At 44.9% G+C, this 18,496-nt stretch overlaps 1 protein-coding gene across 3 annotated transcripts in view; it reads right to left on the bottom strand.

Annotated features, from left to right (window-relative positions):
- Spata18 (spermatogenesis associated 18) overlaps nucleotides 1-17,400 on the bottom strand; it is a 28,136-nt gene extending 10,736 nt beyond the window's left edge. Inside the window, exons 1-7 of one of the 3 annotated variants that reach the window (XM_021163257.2) lie at nucleotides 17,074-17,400; nucleotides 10,476-10,581; nucleotides 10,232-10,347; nucleotides 8,763-8,869; nucleotides 2,935-3,030; nucleotides 1,175-1,381; nucleotides 92-392 (exon numbers count right to left, since the gene is read on the bottom strand). In XM_021163257.2, coding sequence (XP_021018916.1) covers nucleotides 92-392; nucleotides 1,175-1,381; nucleotides 2,935-3,030; nucleotides 8,763-8,869; nucleotides 10,232-10,347; nucleotides 10,476-10,581; nucleotides 17,074-17,160 — 1,020 coding nt within the window. In that variant the 5' untranslated portion in view covers nucleotides 17,161-17,400. The remainder of the gene's footprint in view (nucleotides 1-91; nucleotides 393-1,174; nucleotides 1,382-2,934; nucleotides 3,031-8,762; nucleotides 8,870-10,231; nucleotides 10,348-10,475; nucleotides 10,582-17,073) is intronic. The other 2 variants (XM_021163255.2, XM_021163256.2) reach the window with 2 other exon arrangements.
- Nucleotides 17,401-18,496: the final 1,096 nt, after the last annotated feature.

The following is an 18,496-nucleotide window of genomic DNA, read 5'->3' as shown; positions in this document are numbered from 1 at the left end:
ACAGTGATTTCAGGATGCACCAGCCTTTTAAGGTTGCACCGTTCACTTTGTGATCTCCCACCGCCTCAAGGACTGCAGATGTCGCATTTACCACTGTGGCGATGTAAATGATCCGCTGCACCGTCTCTGCCCTGTCGATGCAACGCCTCAGCAAGCACTGAGCATCCAGACGGGCTTGGGAATAGGCGTCGCTGAATCGGGACAGGAGAGCAGCTTTGCGAGCCACGCTGGACATTTTGGAACGGTTTGGGGACGGGCTTCTGATCTTGGCCACTGTGGTGCAGGGGCTATTGGACCGACTGTGGCTGCGGCTGCGACTGTGGCTGTGGCTACGGCTGCGACCACGACGGTGGCTGCGGGTGCCTGTGCTAGGAGATGGGCTCCTGGCAGACCTGTGGTTGTGGAGTAACAAGAATCAGCAGGGCAAGACCGATTCCTTCTTCCCTTCTTCCTGGACTTCTTAAACAAGTATTCTTCTCCACACATATTTCACAAACGCTAGCACCATACAACCTCATACATGGGGGGGGAGGATTCGGGACTATCCACCTCCCCCCCGCCAAAAAAAAACAGCCCTGAACAACCTCGGGGGGGGGGGGGGGGGGGGCGGTGTCTGGCGGGATTATCTCTCCACTAGGCCTGTGGAAGGCAGGAGGACTGCATTTTTGTCTCCAAAGACTTCAAAGGCCCCCAGAAATCAGAAACAATACATCATATTTACCCAGTGAATTAGAATTCACAAAGCCCTTTCCTTGAGAATACCTCAATTTATATTTTTAGTCACCCTGTGTCTCTAGCTTTGAGTGTTAGTCATTTCTCAAAGGGGAAACCAGAAACCCTCGATGACCATCTAGAGGCAACTCCTGCAGCAAGGGCCAAAGTTAGCACTGAAGTCAGATGCTAGGGTTTCTTGAACTAACACAGCATCCAAGAACTTCCGGGACCTTGTGATTGAACCTGGACTGCTATCAAGACAAGTCAGAACTCTCTGCCATTTTTTTTCTGGATAGAAAGATGCAGTTCCAGAAGGCCACCCCTTTACAAATGGGAGCTTCCCAGGCCACCGGGGGCTTGATTCCACTCTCGTACTCTCTGGCTGTGCAGACTTACTACTAACTCAGAAAGAAAAAAAAAAATCAGAAGGAATGAAAGGGTCCACAAGAGTTTGTCAGACCTTCCCTGGAGACCACTTTTCTCAGCAGACAGGACAGCTATCTCTTCCTTCAGATTTTGCAGATGTTTCTCATAGTTGGACACCACGTCTTGGGGCCGTTGGTCCTGAGTTCGTTTGGTTGATCGATGATCACTTTTTAAGGCCTCAGAGCGACGGTTCTCCGAGGTTTTGTGGCGGGCGTCCTCCTGAGCTTGGAGAGATTTGAGCCTAACAAAGAGGGAAAGGTAGACGTGAGAAGGAAAGGAAATAGAAGAGAGGGAAGGGAATATGTTTTCTACAAAGTGGGGGAGGGGAACAAAAAAAAAGGAAGAAAGAGAAGGAAGAGAACAACTGTCTCCAGTCAGCGTGTCATCGTCACATAGGTAAACAAACTCTCTAGGAAATATGTGTGAACGCGTACAATAAGCAAAGAACGAAATTGCAGAGACAGGGACCCTACCCACTTCTACAGCTTACTGGGGATTGGGGGGAAGCTTCCTAAAGAAAGGCTATTCCTGTGGGTCCCCTGAGGACATAGGAGTGTTTCACAGGGAGACTCATCTTTGTTGACCAAAACTCCAAAATCCATTGACCTTCAAAACTTAGGCCAACAACACTGGGATGAGGCCTTCTTCCCACCAGCTCATTTCTTGAACAGAGTGTGAAGGGAGATTATGCAAGACTAGCTGGAGTTACGGACTTACTGGAGCATGAAGATAAAAATGTTACAAATAAAATCAGCATCCACATTAAGATCCAAAGAGGTGCGACCACTGTATAACAGAAGCAAAAGCCCTGAGGACCTGTAGTGACAAAACTGACCACTGAGGAAGAGGGGAGAAAAGAGCAGGGACTGGTTTGGATGGAGAGAAGTCAGAAGCACTGAGGCATTTAAAGGTGCATGAGAAACAACAGACAGCTGGGTGATATCACTCACAAATTCAAGATGGTGTGTCAACCAGGATGTAAGAGGTCAAAATGAGGGGCCAGGGAGGAAAGAAGTAGGAACCACAACAGCATCCTGGTAAGCCTACAGAGTGTTCTAGAACAAACTAACCCTGGGACATGTATGGAGACTAAATTAAGCTAAAATATGTGTGGCAATCATCAAAAGGTGCATATGTGTGTGCATATAAATATACCTCCGACTTGTTCCTTTGGAGGTAGGAGGGGGACATCAAAGTTAAGATTCAAGGGAATCAAAATTAAGAGAAGATAAAGGACTCGTGCTCAATGTTCCTCTGTAAAAATAATCAATAGGAACTTTAGGAACTAGTCTGGAGTCTAAATTAAGATTTAACAAAAGTTTATCCCAATGTTGCATGCATTGTTGAAAGTTAGTACCCAAGAAAGTGTCCAACATGGGGGGAAAAAAAAGACTAAAACAATTGAAAATGATAAACCTATTTGAAACTGTCTTCAGCATTACTTTTTTCTCAGTGATCAAACAAAATAATGTAAAATAAAAATGTAGAGTCCAAACCCATAGAGCCTCCACACTGCTCTTTGGTGTTTTGAAATATTGTTTGTAAGAAAGAGCAAGTAGAGAACCATAAGATCCACCAAAGTGGTGGGGCTTCAGGTTCCTGGGTACTATGCTACACTTTAGAAATTTCTCACAGTCAGTAAGACATGCTTGTAGTGGGAAAAATATTCATAAAAGCCCTGCCTCGTTTGCAGGGGGGGGAATTTTCATATTGTAATAAATGACTGAAAAGCTAAAGTCAATGTCTCAGTAGCAGCTGCAAGAATTCTATAGGGTTGTTTTCTTTTTTTCTTACTGCTTTTTTAGCTGGTTTATCTCCTCCTCTGCAGCCAGGAGGGATATGGTTGATCCGTTCTTGGCTCCTTCAAGACTCTTTCCACTTTCAGCCAGACTGTAAGAAAAATCAGTAACTAAAAATCTTTCCAAATTGGCAGAGGGATAGGTTTTTCTAGGGAACTTCTGACCTGTGTTATAAATTTCCCTTAAACAACATCAGATTCTCAGTCCTCAGACCATTGCAAACAGTCTGATGGACTGGGACAGAAACATGCTATCATCCCTTGCTTGGTCAAACACAGAGTACAGAGCTAGTCGCTAAAAGCCTGTGGTATCTATCAGCATCACATGTTGAAGGATAGATAAATGCTCAACTCATCTATGTCATCTCCTCTTCCCATCCAGTCCCCAGGTAGCTTCTCTGTGTAAGATCTCCATTTTATACGGTATACCAGTTCCTATTCTTGCTGTTTTTCATTATGGGGCTGTCGCAGGATTTCCCCTGTCTAATTACAGTAGGGCAGCGGGAGGCCTGCGATTGGACAGGGAAAAGGGAGGCGGAGCTAAGAGTTGCAGAGACAGAGAGCATCTCCGGACAGAGAAGGAGGAAGGCCAACATGGAAGCAGACTTGAACCAGCGCGGCTTTAACCAGCCACAGGTACTTATGATATCATAAAAGTTAGAATATCGGGATAATTTGTCTAATCTAAGTGGGCAACTTTTATCACTATCAATTGGTTCTGAAATTATTGTATTGGCATCTTGTGTATTGATACATAAATCTGATTGGTTAATTATAAACTTCAAGAGTTTTGTTTCTACCAGGTAGATGGGTGTTGTGGCGGCTAACCGTGGGATGGACGGTTGTTGAGTGGCAACAAGAGGTACTTGGGAGCTCTGGTCCTGCAGACCGGTAGAGACAGAGCCAGCTGGGCCGCAGCGGGGCGAGAGTTGCCGGCACATGTGCGGTAACGTGCTAGGCATTTTTTTTTTTAATATTTCCCGCAACACGGGGCTGCATTTATTTTTCTAGTACGTTTTCAACATAAAAATAGGCACTCATCCATTATGGTGATTAATTCTTGTGTCCAACCTGACTGTATTAAGAAACACTTTGGTGAAGTACACGTTTCGAGGTATGTTTATGAAGATATTTTCAGAGAAGATTAACTAGAAAGGGGAGAGAATGACCTTTAACAGAGTCAGGAGTGTCCTGTGGGCTAACTAAAGGTGGGGAAAGAGAGCCACTGAAGGCCAGCACTCTCCTCTCTCTACTTCCTGATCTGTGAAGACATGAACAAGCAGCCGCCAAATGCCTCCCATGCCTTATCCTTCCATCATGCCTTCCTGTCTGTGATGGACTGTAACGCCCTAAAGCATGAGCCAATATAAACATTTTCCACTAAGTTTCATCTTTTCGGGTGCACTGGTTAGTTTATGTCACCTTGCCAAAAGCCAGAGTCATTTGGGAAGACAGAACTTCCATTGAGAATATACTCCCACCAGGTTGCTCTTTGATGGCCCTGCTTACTGCAGGCAGTGCCACCCTTAGGCAGGTAGGTGCTATAGAAAGCAGGCTGAGCAAGCTATGAGGAGCAAGCCAATAAGAACCATTCCTCCATGGCCTCTGTATCAGCTCCTGCTGTTAGGTACCGTGTGTGTTCCTGTCCTGACTTCCCTAGATGATGGACTTCAAGTTGTAAGATGAAATAAACCCTTTCCTCCCAGCCAACAAGAAATCCTGGGTATGTTAATACAAATTCATTTGAAAGGAGAATGCAAGAGAAGACAAGACTTTCAAGACAAGGCCCCACAAAAAAACAGCTGAACGTGAGAGTGCTTTCATTTTCTGCTGAGTTCAGCTGAGAAGGCACCATGGCTCAAGGGTGCAGGTTACATCTCAAGGTGGTGGGAGAATTTGGTGTTAGCCACATGGTGCTGGTTTGGTTTGGTACTGGTATGGCAGGCATGCAAGATGCAAGAATGAGCAAGGCATAGAGGTTTATACCAAGGATCCAGAAAACCAGTGAGAGCAGGCAATGTGTATATATCAAGGTTGGTCTGTCTGCGTGAAGCTCCGGAGTGCACTGTGCACAAAACTGTGAAGGTGCAGCTCACATTGCAGTGAAGACCCCAGAATATGAGAGATGCCAGAAAAATGGGGCTACCTTCTTAAAACCACGGGAACCTAGATGATCCCTCAAGAATGCCAGATGCCACACATGGAGCCTCAGAGTTTGGTTTGGAATCGCTAGGTCTGCCTTGCTTCTATCTGGTCTTCCTTTTTTTTTTTTCCTATACTTCAGCTCATACCCTTAAGGAATGAGTCTGTTTACTGTGTCACTATCTACTGAAGTCATTGGACTTGCTTCTTTGTTTTATATGGGTCAATGAAATTCCTTGAGTCTCAGAGAACACTTTGAACTCGGGCTTCTGAACAATTCCAGAACTCTTAAGACTCCAGGGACTCTTAGAGAAGAACTGAATGAATTTTGCACTTTGAGAGCATCTTGAGACCATGGAAGCCAGGATAAAACATTATGATTTCAAGTGGTGAGCTTGGGCATCAGGCTGGCTAGAGTTGGATTGGTGATGGTTGGTTTTTAAAATTCTCTTTTTCTACAAATGTGTGAGCACCCGTGCATGTCCCCATGCATGTGTGGAGGTCACAGGACAACTTGTGAAAGTCATTTCAGTCCTTCTACAATGATTCCAGGTATGGAGCTTAGGTTATCGGGCTTGTCAGAAAACACTCTCTAACTACTGAGCCATCTTGCCAGTCTCATGACACTTAAATTTAATGTCAACTTGATAGACTGAGAAGCATCCAAGGTATCGCTCTTTTAGGAGCTTGTCTGCGAAGGTGCTTCCAGAGTCCATCAACTAAGAGAGGAAGATACTCTCTAATGTGGGCACCACCACCAAACACTCCTGGGGAACAGAGGAAAAGGAAAAAGCCAGCACCACACCAACATTCCTCTTTTTCTGCTTCAGTCTCCCAGTATATGAGCAAGCAGTGTTCTGCTTCCACAGGCAGGAGGTGATCCTGCCACGCTGATTCCCTGCCACGGTGGAATGCACCTCCTTGCCTCCGAACCACCTTGCCTCCATGACATTGCATTTTGTTAGCTATTTGGTCACAGCAAGGAGAAAAGTAGTTCACACACCCACATAGCCCGTGGATCTGTGCCACTGATTTCCACCACTTTCTAAGCACAATGTTCTAAATAGCTTGGTCCGAATTAGTATCCAGGGCCTTCTTGTCTTCCATCAAGCCACATCCTCTTTCTCTGACTAGAGAATTTACATTTAGTGAGTAAAAGTGAGCTACACAACATCGGCGGAAGAACAGTGGTTCTCTATGGAGCTGCCCTGGTATAGGAAGGCATCCCGAGTTCACAGAGGGTCCGTGACATCTCTGACTTACCTTCAGACAGAGAGAGATACATTCTTGAGCTAGAAACTGTTTTAGTCAGGTTAATGTATTTTATTTAAATGATTTGTGGCGGATTATTTCTTTTTCGTTTTTTTTTTTCTTTTCTTTTTTTTTTCTTTTTAGCAAATTTCTGAGATAAAGGATACTCAGACTCCATGTTTTGGGAGATCTTAAATAACAGAATAAGAACCAAAGAAGTGTTTAAACAAAACTAAGCAAGATAAGAACATGTCTGGAAGGGAAACTAGTCACTCAGAAGTGATCAAGAAAATGAGGCTCGAGAAAATGACAGGTGTGTGGGTGTGCGAGGTTTCAAAAGCCCAAGCCAATCCCAGTGTCTCTCTCACTTCCTGCCGCCTGTGAATCCAGATGTGGAACTCTTAGGTACTTTTCCAGCACCATGCCTACCTGTGTGTCGCCATGTTCTCCACTACGATGACCATGGACTAAACCTCTGAAACTGTAAACCAACCCTACTTTCCCTTATAACAGTTCACAGCTATACAGTACTGGCTAAGACAACCCAGTTTCCTGGTCCTGTCACTCATTAAGAGTGGTGCGAGACCCATTCAACTCACAAAAGGGAAGTAGGAAATCCCAGCCCCATCTTTACTGGCAGACATCAAGACTCAACCAATTCTCGAAGCTTTCCTTTATAATTAGAGAGAACATAGAACCTTCGTCACTTGAAGCAACTGCCAGCTAACAGAACCAGACAAGCCCCAATTCAGAAGCCAGCCGTAAGACACTAGTGCCCAGAGGGGAACAAGGCCACAAGGACCACAGGGCAATACAAGACCCCAAGTGGCACACCTTCAGGATGCCCAAGAATAGAGCAGGGAGAGAGTCCCATAAGAGGCAAGCCATCTCAGAAGGGAAATGGCTCTTGGAACTTAGTAGACACTTTATACAAAGAGGATTATAATAAACAAGATAAACCCATGCCACCTATAAATGGGGGATGGAGGGGTCAGCTAACATGGGTCGAAACCCATCAGAGTCCTTTGGAGGGACTCAGCTTTGGTGTGTGTACATTTGCCTGCTGCATAGATGTATGTAGAGGTATAAGCTCACAAAAGCATGTCTGTCTGGATCAAGTGTGTCAAAATGCGGACAGAGTGAACTAACATGACTTTTGCACCTTTACATTTCTATTTCTACATATTTGAGAAGAAAATTTTTATTGTTTTTTTTTTCACGTAGAAAGAAAAAAATGGGAATTTCATCAGAGAAAAAGATGGAGAGAGACACACTATTCCACCCCTGACTTCCTCGCTGTCCTGTCTATGGTAGGAATGAAATGGACGCTGGGGATTGAGTTTTTTTTGGGTTTTGTTGCTGTTTTAGTTAAGCATGTTGAATGGTGTCTCATATAAATTGCTTACCTTCTTCGAATTCAGACCCAAAGTGTGAAATTTCTTTGCAGTGATTCCAGAAGCTTATCCTGACACTGTTATTTCTGCTGCCTGGCATTGCTTAACTTTATTATATTGTATATTAGATTATATATATTATATGTAATATATAATAGCTAGTTATTCCAAGATATAAATGTTCCCTTAAAAGAGGATTATAGATAGACACTGTGATGATCATTGTTTATCATCTCGGCAGGATCTAAGAGATAAATCATATGAATGGTGGTATATGCGTTTGTATCTTATCTCTATCTCTTGGGAGGCAGAGGTAGATGGATCTCTGAGTTTAAGGCCAGCCTTGGTCTACATCTTGTCAAAAAAAAAAAAAAAACCCACAAAAACCTAGGATGTAAGGCATGCCTGTGAGGGATTATCTAGATTAGGGTGAGCTGAAGAGGGAAGAAGTAACCACCAGACTAAATGGAACGGGAGACGGGAGCTGTGCCCAGCGTTCATCTCTGCTGCTTAACTGTGGGTGCAGAGTGAGCAACTGCTCTCTGATTCAGCCACCAGGCCTCCTCTGCTGACATGGACTGTACTCCTCAAACTGAGCTGAAATAAACCCATTCTCCCTTACACTGCTTAAGCTGGTTCTTGTTAGATATTCTATCTCAGCACAGAGAACAGTAACTGGTAAGGTGTCTCTGTCCCACTTACAGTTCCCAACTGTCCACTTTGCTTCACCTTTTCCCCTTAATCCTCCTCCTTCTGCACACTCTCTGATGACTAACAGATTGGTATCTAATGATCTTTATTTAAAATATGAGCTGTCAAGGAAACAATACAGACAGACATGAAGAAGAGACACTGTGTATGTGTCTATGTCTATGTATGTATATGTATATATATATATATATATATACACACATGCACATGAACTTATTTGCAAACACCCACATTTTACATAACCCATTGTTCTCTTTCCACACTTAAAAAGTAATTAATTTTAGAACAATTCTGTTTGAAAAAAAGATAACTTGCATTCCTCTTACTCGTCTTGAACCTGGGTTGGTTGAGTCTCTAAGAACGATTCATTGTCTGATTGATGTTGGTCCTGATCCAGAGAATTGTCTCTGTTTTTACTTCTAAGTTGGAAATCCTGGGAAGAAAAAGAAAGTAATACAGACATTGAAAAATGACAGGGACCAGAACATTGTGCTAAGCGAAAGAAGCCATCCACAAAAGAGCATGGCTCCTTTTGTGTGAACTTCCACAGCAGAAACCCTCAGTCCAGAATGACAGAAACCAGAACAGTGGCTGCTTCGAAGGTGGCACAGGGCAAGCTAGGAACGGGGCGGGGGTGACAAAGGGGACACTGATGATTTACAGATCAGTCCAGGAATGAGTTTTGTGTGTGTTCCTTGTTCAAAACGCATCTGCTGTGGGCTTTGCTGAATATAAATTACAACTTGATTTTAAATGAGGTCTTTAAAACACCATTCTATACCATCTCTAGGCCCAGAATAGAAAAAAAGAGTTTGAAGCACAGTCCTAACCTCTGTACCCAGAATAACACCCACAGGAAATAAAACTTTCCTCAAAAAATATTAACAACTGGTATCTCTAGGTAGAGAGAAATCTTACCAAGTGCCAGGTTCTCTGCAAAAAGAGAGGTCTGTTTTGTTTCTGTATACCTACCACATGTTTAAAAATTGGGAACCTACCATTAAATTGGCAAAATTATTGTCCCCTTTTGGCCAGTAAGTATATGTAAACATAAAAATTTACAACTTTCCCAAGATGTGCATAGAGTATGGGTTTCTCTCCAGTTTGGCTCAATCCTTCAGCTACTGCTTCTTGGTCAGAACAGACCACTTTAACTACTTCCGTTTTTTAGAAGGAATCTATACAAGCCCATTTAAACATTTGGAAGCAAAACTACTCCCCACCATGGGATACAGTATAGCTATCCTGTCTCTCTCAAGAGTACACAGGTTGGAAGCTTGAGCCCTGGTGTAGCCAGGTGATACTTAGGACCTGATGGGAAAAGCAATTAGAACATGGAAGGCCAGACATTCTCACGGGACTCTGGCTGGTTCCCAAGAGAGTTATTGAAGGAACGAGCCTACCTCTTCCCACGTTTTGGTTTCCTGTCTTGCCATGTGATCACTCCCTTCCATACACACTGCCACCAGTGTAAGGCTGTCTCCTGTGGGATGCTCCCTGGAGTCCGCACGGTGCTGCTTGGTCTTTCAGACTCCGAGAGTGTAAAGGAAATACACTTAATTGTGTACATCAGCCACCCTGGAGGAGCTTGTTGTCACAATAGGAAACGTAATAGGACAGATACCTTAATTACAATGTATACTGTCTTTCCAGTGTGGGAAGTTTAGATGATGTCTAAAAGCTAACACTGACCATTGAAAGTTACCAGTGAGGACCCAGTGAGGACACTTTGCTTGGTTGTCCCATCTTGAAAGTTTCAGTTTCATTGTGCTGTGTGGTCCTTGGGCATCCCTACCTGTGTAGCACACATCTCAGACTCAGCCGTTTTCCCCATGTTGACAGAACTGAAGGAAGTCTGCAGCAAGGGCAAGAGGCGACACTTGATTGTCTCCACGCCTTCATTATTTCCCCCTAAGAGAATGAAAAGGAAAGATCAGTAGGGGTTGATGGGGAGAGATCTCAGCCAGAGGACACACACACACACACACTTAGAGCAAACAGAAGAGGATAAGGGTGGGGGAAGCAGAAGCTGCTCTCACCTTCTTGGGCTGTCACTGTGAGGATCCCAAAGAGCTGTGCCTGCACTTTAGCAACTTGTTCGATGAGTTCGATGCAATAATTTAGATTTTGATCACAGGAGTTTGTCTGTAATGTCGAAACAGAAGATATCAGTACAGTATGGTTTCCGGAACCCACTGCAAATAGGCAAGAGCCTGTGTGATCCAGGGGCTACCAAGTTCTGACAGGCTCTGACAGAGACAGCTGGGTACCACCAAAATATAGTGCCCTGGACACATGACCAGGATTGAACTGTGTGGCCCACACAGCTTTAGAACTGAATTCAATTCATGGTCTGGAAAGTGATGTGTACTATGACCAGGTCTGACAGAGAAAAATCTCCCCAGAAATCTTGTTTATAGATTCCAGATCTGTCCATTAAATGCAGTGGAAGCATGGTAAATCTCTAAGGGGAGAGAGGAGTGTGGACCCTCAAGACACGCCCTCCACAAACACTGGCACTGAACTGACAACTGGCCATGAAGGCTGTTTTGTGGGTGTGTGAGCCACTGAGGTTTGAGGAATTATGTTCATAGCAATGATTCTACTGAGTAGAATTCTGAAAGAAAAAAAATAAATCCCCTTATGAACTGAAGACACCGTTTACACCACAATACACACTGCTGACTTGTCTGCTTCACCGATTAATTCGTCGTGTGCTTAAAATGGAGTTTCTAACATTATATGCAGAGTCTACAACTCCTCCTTTAACATCAAGAAGATACTCTGCTAGGCAAGGGATGCAGTGGGGAGCAAGACAAAAGGAAGCCCACATCTACCAGCTGAAAACCAATGGCAGGGAGTAGGAGGGGCATCAAGTCCACTGAAGAGCCGCCATCTTGGAAAGCTAGGGAAAGTTCTGAAGTCTGTGAATGAAATAAGACAACTAGAGAGTTTGGTGAGGAACAGGGGGCCATATTGGATAAGGCATCCTTTCAGGAGTAACCAAGAAACACTAGAAGGCCATGTGGGCCTCTTAGTTTATATTCAGCTTTGATCATTATTTAATGTTCACAGCTAAACCTCAAACTGATGCCAACACTGGAAAAAAGGAACAGAACCACAAGCAAGCAATAAATCCTGTGGGTTCAAACTACATAGATTTATGTCAGAAGTTATCCAAACTTGCTGAATGGGCCTATTTTCCCATATGGAAGAAATGGTAATGCCCTGCAGTGTGTTAGGAAAAAGAATCTAAACAAACTATACCCAGCTCTTCAAGAAGCAGAAGGCAGCTGTGAGATGGTATGTAGCATTGAAAGGAGTTGGGGCTTAGGAATCAGGCAACCCTGGGCTCCAATCCCGTTCTCCACTGATAAAATGAGTTATTTTAAGAAAGAACATTTAAACGAGATGCTCTGCATCCTCAGATTTAGGAAGCAATGAACTTTCTCAGCCTTCTTCAAGCATAGATCTTAAGTTACAAGTGTGTCCGTGGCATCCCACTACCTACTTACATGCTGTGCCTGGTATCCAAAGGAGAGTTTGTGTACACACCTCAAATATTCAACCAGGATATCCCAAGACATGCTACAACATGCCCAGCTCCCCACGCAGAGCATTGCATAATTACACATTCTCAAGACAGCCCCACCATCTGATAAACAGAGAAAAGGTAGGAATTAAAATGCACTCTGTCCAGAGCACAGAGTCTCCAGATTCATCCATTCATAAGTCCCAGACTCCTAGTCTACCTAGAGCCTTGGACTAGCAGCCCCCCAACCCCCCGTGCCAAAGTTACTTTTAAAATTAAGCATGTTGACTTGGATGAACTCAGCAGCTGGTGAAGTGAATGGAGAATGAGAGGCAAATGGCCATCCCAGACTAGACCAATCAAGTGTTCTGTGTAGGCAGAAACAAGGGGCTGAACGAAAGCAGCTCTGGAGATGAGGAAGGGAAAGAGAAATGGGGTGAGGAGGAGAAGGGGAGACAAGGGAGGGCATTTCAAAAGACAGAGCAGCAAGCAACAGTAAGGGTATATCACGAGAATGTGCCTCCTTTATTCAAAGACAGACAGCCTGAACTGGCCACAAGAAGGTTCTGGGTTTGGTCCACTTAATGAAAACACCAACAGGGCAAACAAGGGCCTGACAAGGTCACGGGTGCTCCTTGCTTTACAAAACTCATTGAAGAGACAGATCTTGTAGATTTCACGTCATACTGAGTCTAGAGGAGAGGTAGAGTGTGTACAACAGCGACTGGGTGTTGGGATGGAGTAGGAGAGTAAGTCTGAAGGGGAGGTCAGGTTGACAGATGTTGAAGGATGTAGCCATGGACTCCATCATTAACCATATCTATATCAACCAAGATCCCATTGATGCTTAGCATTACATAAGGGCAATGAGTTTGGCCTTGGCGGTTCAGGGTCCCAGCAGGACCCTCAGATGGAAACAGAAATGTCTTATGAGAGTCTCTAGCTGAGCCTCTATTCCCTCTCAACACATATACTTTACAGGATGATCCTTAAAATAATCCAATACCTTGGCTACCTTTACCATCGGAGACTCAACAAAGCAGGAAAGTGAAGTTAGGTCATTTGAAGGGAGGATAGCTCACCTGGGCACAAGCTCAGCATTTGAGAGATGCTTCCTACCACAACTCGAGAGGCAGGATTGGGGGTGTGGCTTTCGATGGGAGAGAGTGGAAGCCCATGGAAGTGAGCTCACAGGGAAAAAACAAGATGGGGAGAGCACACTCAGGTCAAGAAGGAGGACCATCTTGCTGGGTCAGAAGTGGGGTGAGGAAAAAAGGACAGTAAAGAGCAAAACTGATGGTGAGAAAGAAGAAGAAGAAGAAGAAGAAGAAGAAGAAGAAGAAGAAGAAGAAGAAGAAGAAGAAGAAGAAGAAGAAGAAGAAGAAGAAGAAGAGGAGGAGGAGGAGGAAGAAGAGGAAGAAGAGGAAGAAGAGGAAGAGGGAGGAGGAGGAGGAGGAGGAGGAAAAGATGAAGACAGAGAAGCTGAGGGTGGTTCTGAAAAAGGAAGAGGTCTCCACTATGGTGTATCATGTACTTGCCCTCTCTGCCACTCCTCAGCTGCCTGACAATAAGACTGGAGCCATAGCACTATGGTTATATGACATTTCTCTTACTAGCACCCCTATACAATATAGTGGTCCCACAGCATCATTCAGTTTGGGTAAGTCTACATTGCAGAGCTCAACCGAGCTATCCTCCCTTCAAATGACTTGGCTCACAGAGTCAGCCAAGGATGCCTTTCTCAAAAGGTACTCTCATCATTAAGTGAAGCATAACCATGTGTCTGGCAAAAAAGGACAATGAAGGAGAGCAATGTGTCTTTGGAGAGCAGTACAAGTTTGCTTCCTTCCCTTGCAGCCCTTCTAAGTGGCACATAAGATACCTGCTACGTTCTCACAAGGTGAACAGAACCAGAGATGAAGAGCACCCCTGGGTCTGTTCAAAAGAAACATTTTCACACTGGGACCTTGAGATTGGAAGACTTGTTCATTCCTAAGCTTGACCTGACAGTAAAGCGGTAGCAAGAAAGATAATGTTCTCTACAAGTTTAGTGCTTAGATTGCCTCCTGAAGACCGTGTTAGTCTACTGACTAGGGAGTGGATACAATGGGAAGGGAGTCTGTTGGAATACACCATAGCAACATTGACAGACGTCAACCACAAATTCTATACCAAACATAAGGCACACCTCAGTAAATTCTCCTTTTGTGTGGTGATATTTAATACCATGTTTTTAACACTTATCTTTAATGTAAGAGAAGAGCAATACGGAGAGAACTCATCTTATATTACCAGCTTTCCCGTCAGCCTCACTCATAAATTATATGTCCCAATCTTTCTTGGGGCTAGGGCCCCGTTGAGAGAATGTGTGCCTGCCATGCAAAAAGCCCTGCCTCTATCACTAGCAGCTCATAAACAGTGCATAATGGCTCACACTTGTAATCCCAGGGCATGAGTGGGGAAAACAGGCACATTAGAAATTCAAGTTCATTTCTAGCTACATAATTAACTTTGAGGCCAGCCTGGGCTACATGTCCTTTTATTAAAACAAACAAACAAACAAAAAACAAATTTTCTGAATTATAATGTCCTTGTATGTATTATTTTACTTTTAAAAATATTGTTTATACCAAGATATGGTGGTGTATGCCTGTAAACTCAACACACTCAAGAGGCTGAGGCAGAGTGATTGCAAGTTAGAGGCTAACCCAGGATATAACAAGACCCTGTCTCACAAAACAAAACAAAACAAAACAAAACAAAACAAAACAAAACAAAACAAAACAAAACAAAACAAAACAACTGGTCATCTATCCTATCTTGAGGATATGCTATAAAGGATAGCATATTTACCATTTGCTACTATAATTATAGAACACACTTCTTCAGAGTCAAGACTTGGCAGAAATAACTCAGGTTAACTCCTTAGTCCACAGAACTTTGAGGGAAAATGGAAGTATCTCAGAAGGAGGAGGGATTCAGGCCAGGGCTGACCTACTGGAGGTACTCTAACATAAGGTGAATTTCACATGACATCTTCAAGCAGCAATTGTCATTAGAATTCAGGTCTGCACATAAGGTGATTCATGCCTTTTACAGAAGTGGCCTATAAAATATACAGATGTACCATAATTTTCAGGTGGTTAAACTACATGCTCTCACATGAACCTTAAGGGTCATTCTTGATGTCTTTCATCTTGTCTGCTTAATATGTCAGGCTGATTCATTCGAACATTCTGTTGCCTCAAGTATCACCACAAGTTCCAAACCCTTTTTCTAGAGATTCCCATTTCCCCATCATAAGACAACTAGAACGGCCTGTATACACCTAACCCTAAGTGGTTTTCTTTCTGCATTATGCTCTCAGAGTCCCTTTATGGCCCTCAAACAAAGGTTGAACTCCCAAAGACACCCCTCAAAGCCCTCTGGCATCTGCCCCCAACCCTCCACCTTCTCAGCTTCATCAGGTGTCGATCCTCCCAGCCCCCACCAATCCTAAATCTTGCACATGAGGCTTCCTCTACCCTTCCTTCTCTTCTGCAGATTGAGACTCATCATTAAGATTCAGCTCTATTAGGGATGGACAGATGGCTTCACTGGCTGCTCTAGTGAAGACCCTGGTTTGGTTCTCAGCACTTACAGGACAGCTCACAGCCATTTCTAACTCTGGTTTCAAGGGACCTGGTGTCCTCTTCTGATCTCTGCAAGCACTGCACAGGTGATAGATACACAGGCAAAACACCCATGCACATAAAATAAATGTTTTTAATTAAAAATATAGCTTCCAGTGCTAATAATCCCCACATCTAGTACAGACAGGCACACCAAATGCTCTGAAAAGAAAAGAAGCCTGTCGAAGAACACAGTGGTGAGTGCAATGGTGGGGCTCCCCAAATCAAGATGAAGAGGACCAGAGAAGGAACCTCATGCAGCAAAGCTAACTCAGGCATTAGCCCAAGTCATCCTTAGTTGGGAAAACCTGAAAGTGTGCATTGTGCTTAGAATTAATCTGAGCCATTTACGTACTTTCTTTTAACGTTTCCCACTGGAGGATGGCTTTAACTGTGTTCATGATTCTAAAGGATTATACATGGCTTGTTTTTTTTCTTAAGTTAATTCTAGCTAAGCCAATAGGAATAGACACTGCAAAATTAACCTTCCAAACCAACACAGTTTACAGCTTTTTAATAAATATAGTCTTCTACAACTAACATTATTAACAACTAGAGTTTGCTGTAGGGAATATACATCTAAAGGTTTAAGTCGAAATTCCCTGGTACTAATAAAAACCTCTTTGGGGGATTACAGGACTGTCCTTAGCAACGGATCCAAATCGAAACTACACATAACAAGATATGGGATACGTTCAGATGTAAATTCAGAAACAAGATGATCTAGATTATTTAAAAATGAGACCTAGAAAGTAAGTTTACATATTGTTTAATCCAATCCCAACAATGGAACAGATAAGGTGCTAAGACCCAGAGTGGCTAGGAAACGTTATTTGGCTAGTTGTAGCCACATAGAGATGGAGAACCTAACCGTCTCTGTGCTGACTGCTCCCCGCCTGGGTAAAACTCAGAGCCTCCTCTTGAAGACACCCAAAGTTCATCAAAGAGACCCAAGTTCAACATGCAGCTGTTGAAACACCGCTGAAGTGGCATTCATGAAGTTTGGAGTGTGCTTCTGAGTGTGACAGTATGCGGGTGACACAGTAATTTCTTACAAAAGCCTTGCCAGCACCTCCTGGAAGTTGCCCTGCTACCCTAATAGCCATGCTGACCAGCGGGCAAACAAAAAGTGCAACCTTTACAAGTGTCCCTTTTCCTTAATAGCACCCAGGTGTACGGAAAGTTCACTCCGGGAATCCCTAAAAAGGCAAGGAGGGGGAATGGGAGTGGCTGGCAGCTCTAAGCTACCCTTCTGTTGCTAGGGCCGCGGGTGTCCAAGGTTACCGAATACTGGTTAGCGCTCTAAGGCTAGAGTCACCCCACCACCGACAGAGGTGGGATTTTCTTCTTTGACCTGGGTAGGAGTCTGAGATCCCCGTTAGGGTCCCAAGAGCGGTGGGGTTGTGAGCCCTAGGATCTCCCACCCTGACTCACGTTGTAGTCATTCACCCAGTAGGTGACTTTATCCTGCAGTGCTTGTAAAGATTCGCTTTTGGCCAGCTTCTTCAGGCTTTCTGCCATCGCGCGCTTTTTCGCGCTTCCGACTCGGGGAGATCTAGTAGTAGAGGGGATGAGGGAGTGGGTGGCTTAGGCTGGACGACTGGGTGATGTAGCTTAAGGGTGTTATCTTCCACACAGGCTCAGAACGCGGCTGGAGTGTCCATCCTCCCGCTCGGGTCGGACCGGGCAGGTCCCCCCTGCCCGGCGCGCTGTTCTGGCTCCCCCGCAGCGGCCTGCCGACCAGGCCATAAATACCCCGGCGATTATTAAACAAACCTTGACGTGGCGGCCGGCTGCCAGGGACCCGCGGCTAGCGTCGGAGCAACGCCCCGCCCCCCACTCCTCGCTCTGAGCCGGGGGACCTTGGGGACCCACCCCTACCGCGACCTCCTCCCACCCCCACCCCCCACCCCCCACCCCCCCGCCGTGGCGTAACGAAGGCACAGAAGCTGTCGAAACTCCGGCTTGTGCTAAGCTCTGGAGGACATCCAGACCCTGGGGTGGGGGGTGGGGGACTGCTGTTGGACCCTGCTCTGGGAAACCGCAGGACACCTAACTTGGGGCTGCACCCTGCTCTGGGAGGCAGTGCGTGCGTAGGAAAGCAAGTTAACTTGGTGAAAATTTTGAGTAGACTTTTTGGCAACCACTTCCTTGGCCCTTTCTTTATTCCTCCACCCATAGTGCCTTTAATTCTCCATTTGTGAAATTAGGACTCCAATGTCCGTTTTTACTACTTTCATTTTGGGCTTTGTGCCCTCCTCCTCCTCCGTGGGTCTGTCCGTTGGTTTGTACTGTACAGAAAGACACACAGCTACTGGGCGGGATCCTCGCCCCGACTTCCAGGTCTTCCTCAGCGTGGGGAGGTGCAAGCCTGTGTTGTGTGGGAAGTGGGGGTGGGCGGGTGCCATGACACTCGTGTCTTACTGTTCGCTGTGTCAGGGACTTGTATTGCTGTTCAGAGGAAATCTAGCCTCTGTTCCATTTGCACGAAAATGCTTTTAAAAACAGAGTTGCCACAATGCTAGGATTTCCCAGTCCGAGAAGTGGTTGTCATGCAAGCTTGAGGTCCTGAGTGGATCCACGGGAGACATGGGGAGGTTTTGGGGAGTTGTTTTGCTTGCTTGGGGTTTTTTGTTTGTTTGTTTGTTTATTTTAAATCCGGGCTCTGAGACAGGAGATTCCCTGGGACTGCTGGCCACTTGGTCTAGATGATTCCTGAGCTCTCGGTTCAGGCAGAGATCCTGTATCAAGAAAATAAGGTGAAGAGATTAAAACAATATCTGGCCTCCACACAAGTACAGAGAGAAAGGGGGAAGGGGAGGGGAGGGGAAGAGAGAGGAGGGAAGGGGGAGGAGAG

The sequence above is a fragment of the Mus caroli genome, chromosome 5 (assembly GCF_900094665.2).
Source record: "Mus caroli chromosome 5, CAROLI_EIJ_v1.1, whole genome shotgun sequence".
NCBI classification, from domain to species: Eukaryota; Metazoa; Chordata; class Mammalia; order Rodentia; family Muridae; genus Mus; species Mus caroli.
The sequence above is the reverse complement of the archived record's forward strand: the minus strand, read 5'-3'. Positions and strand labels throughout refer to the sequence as shown.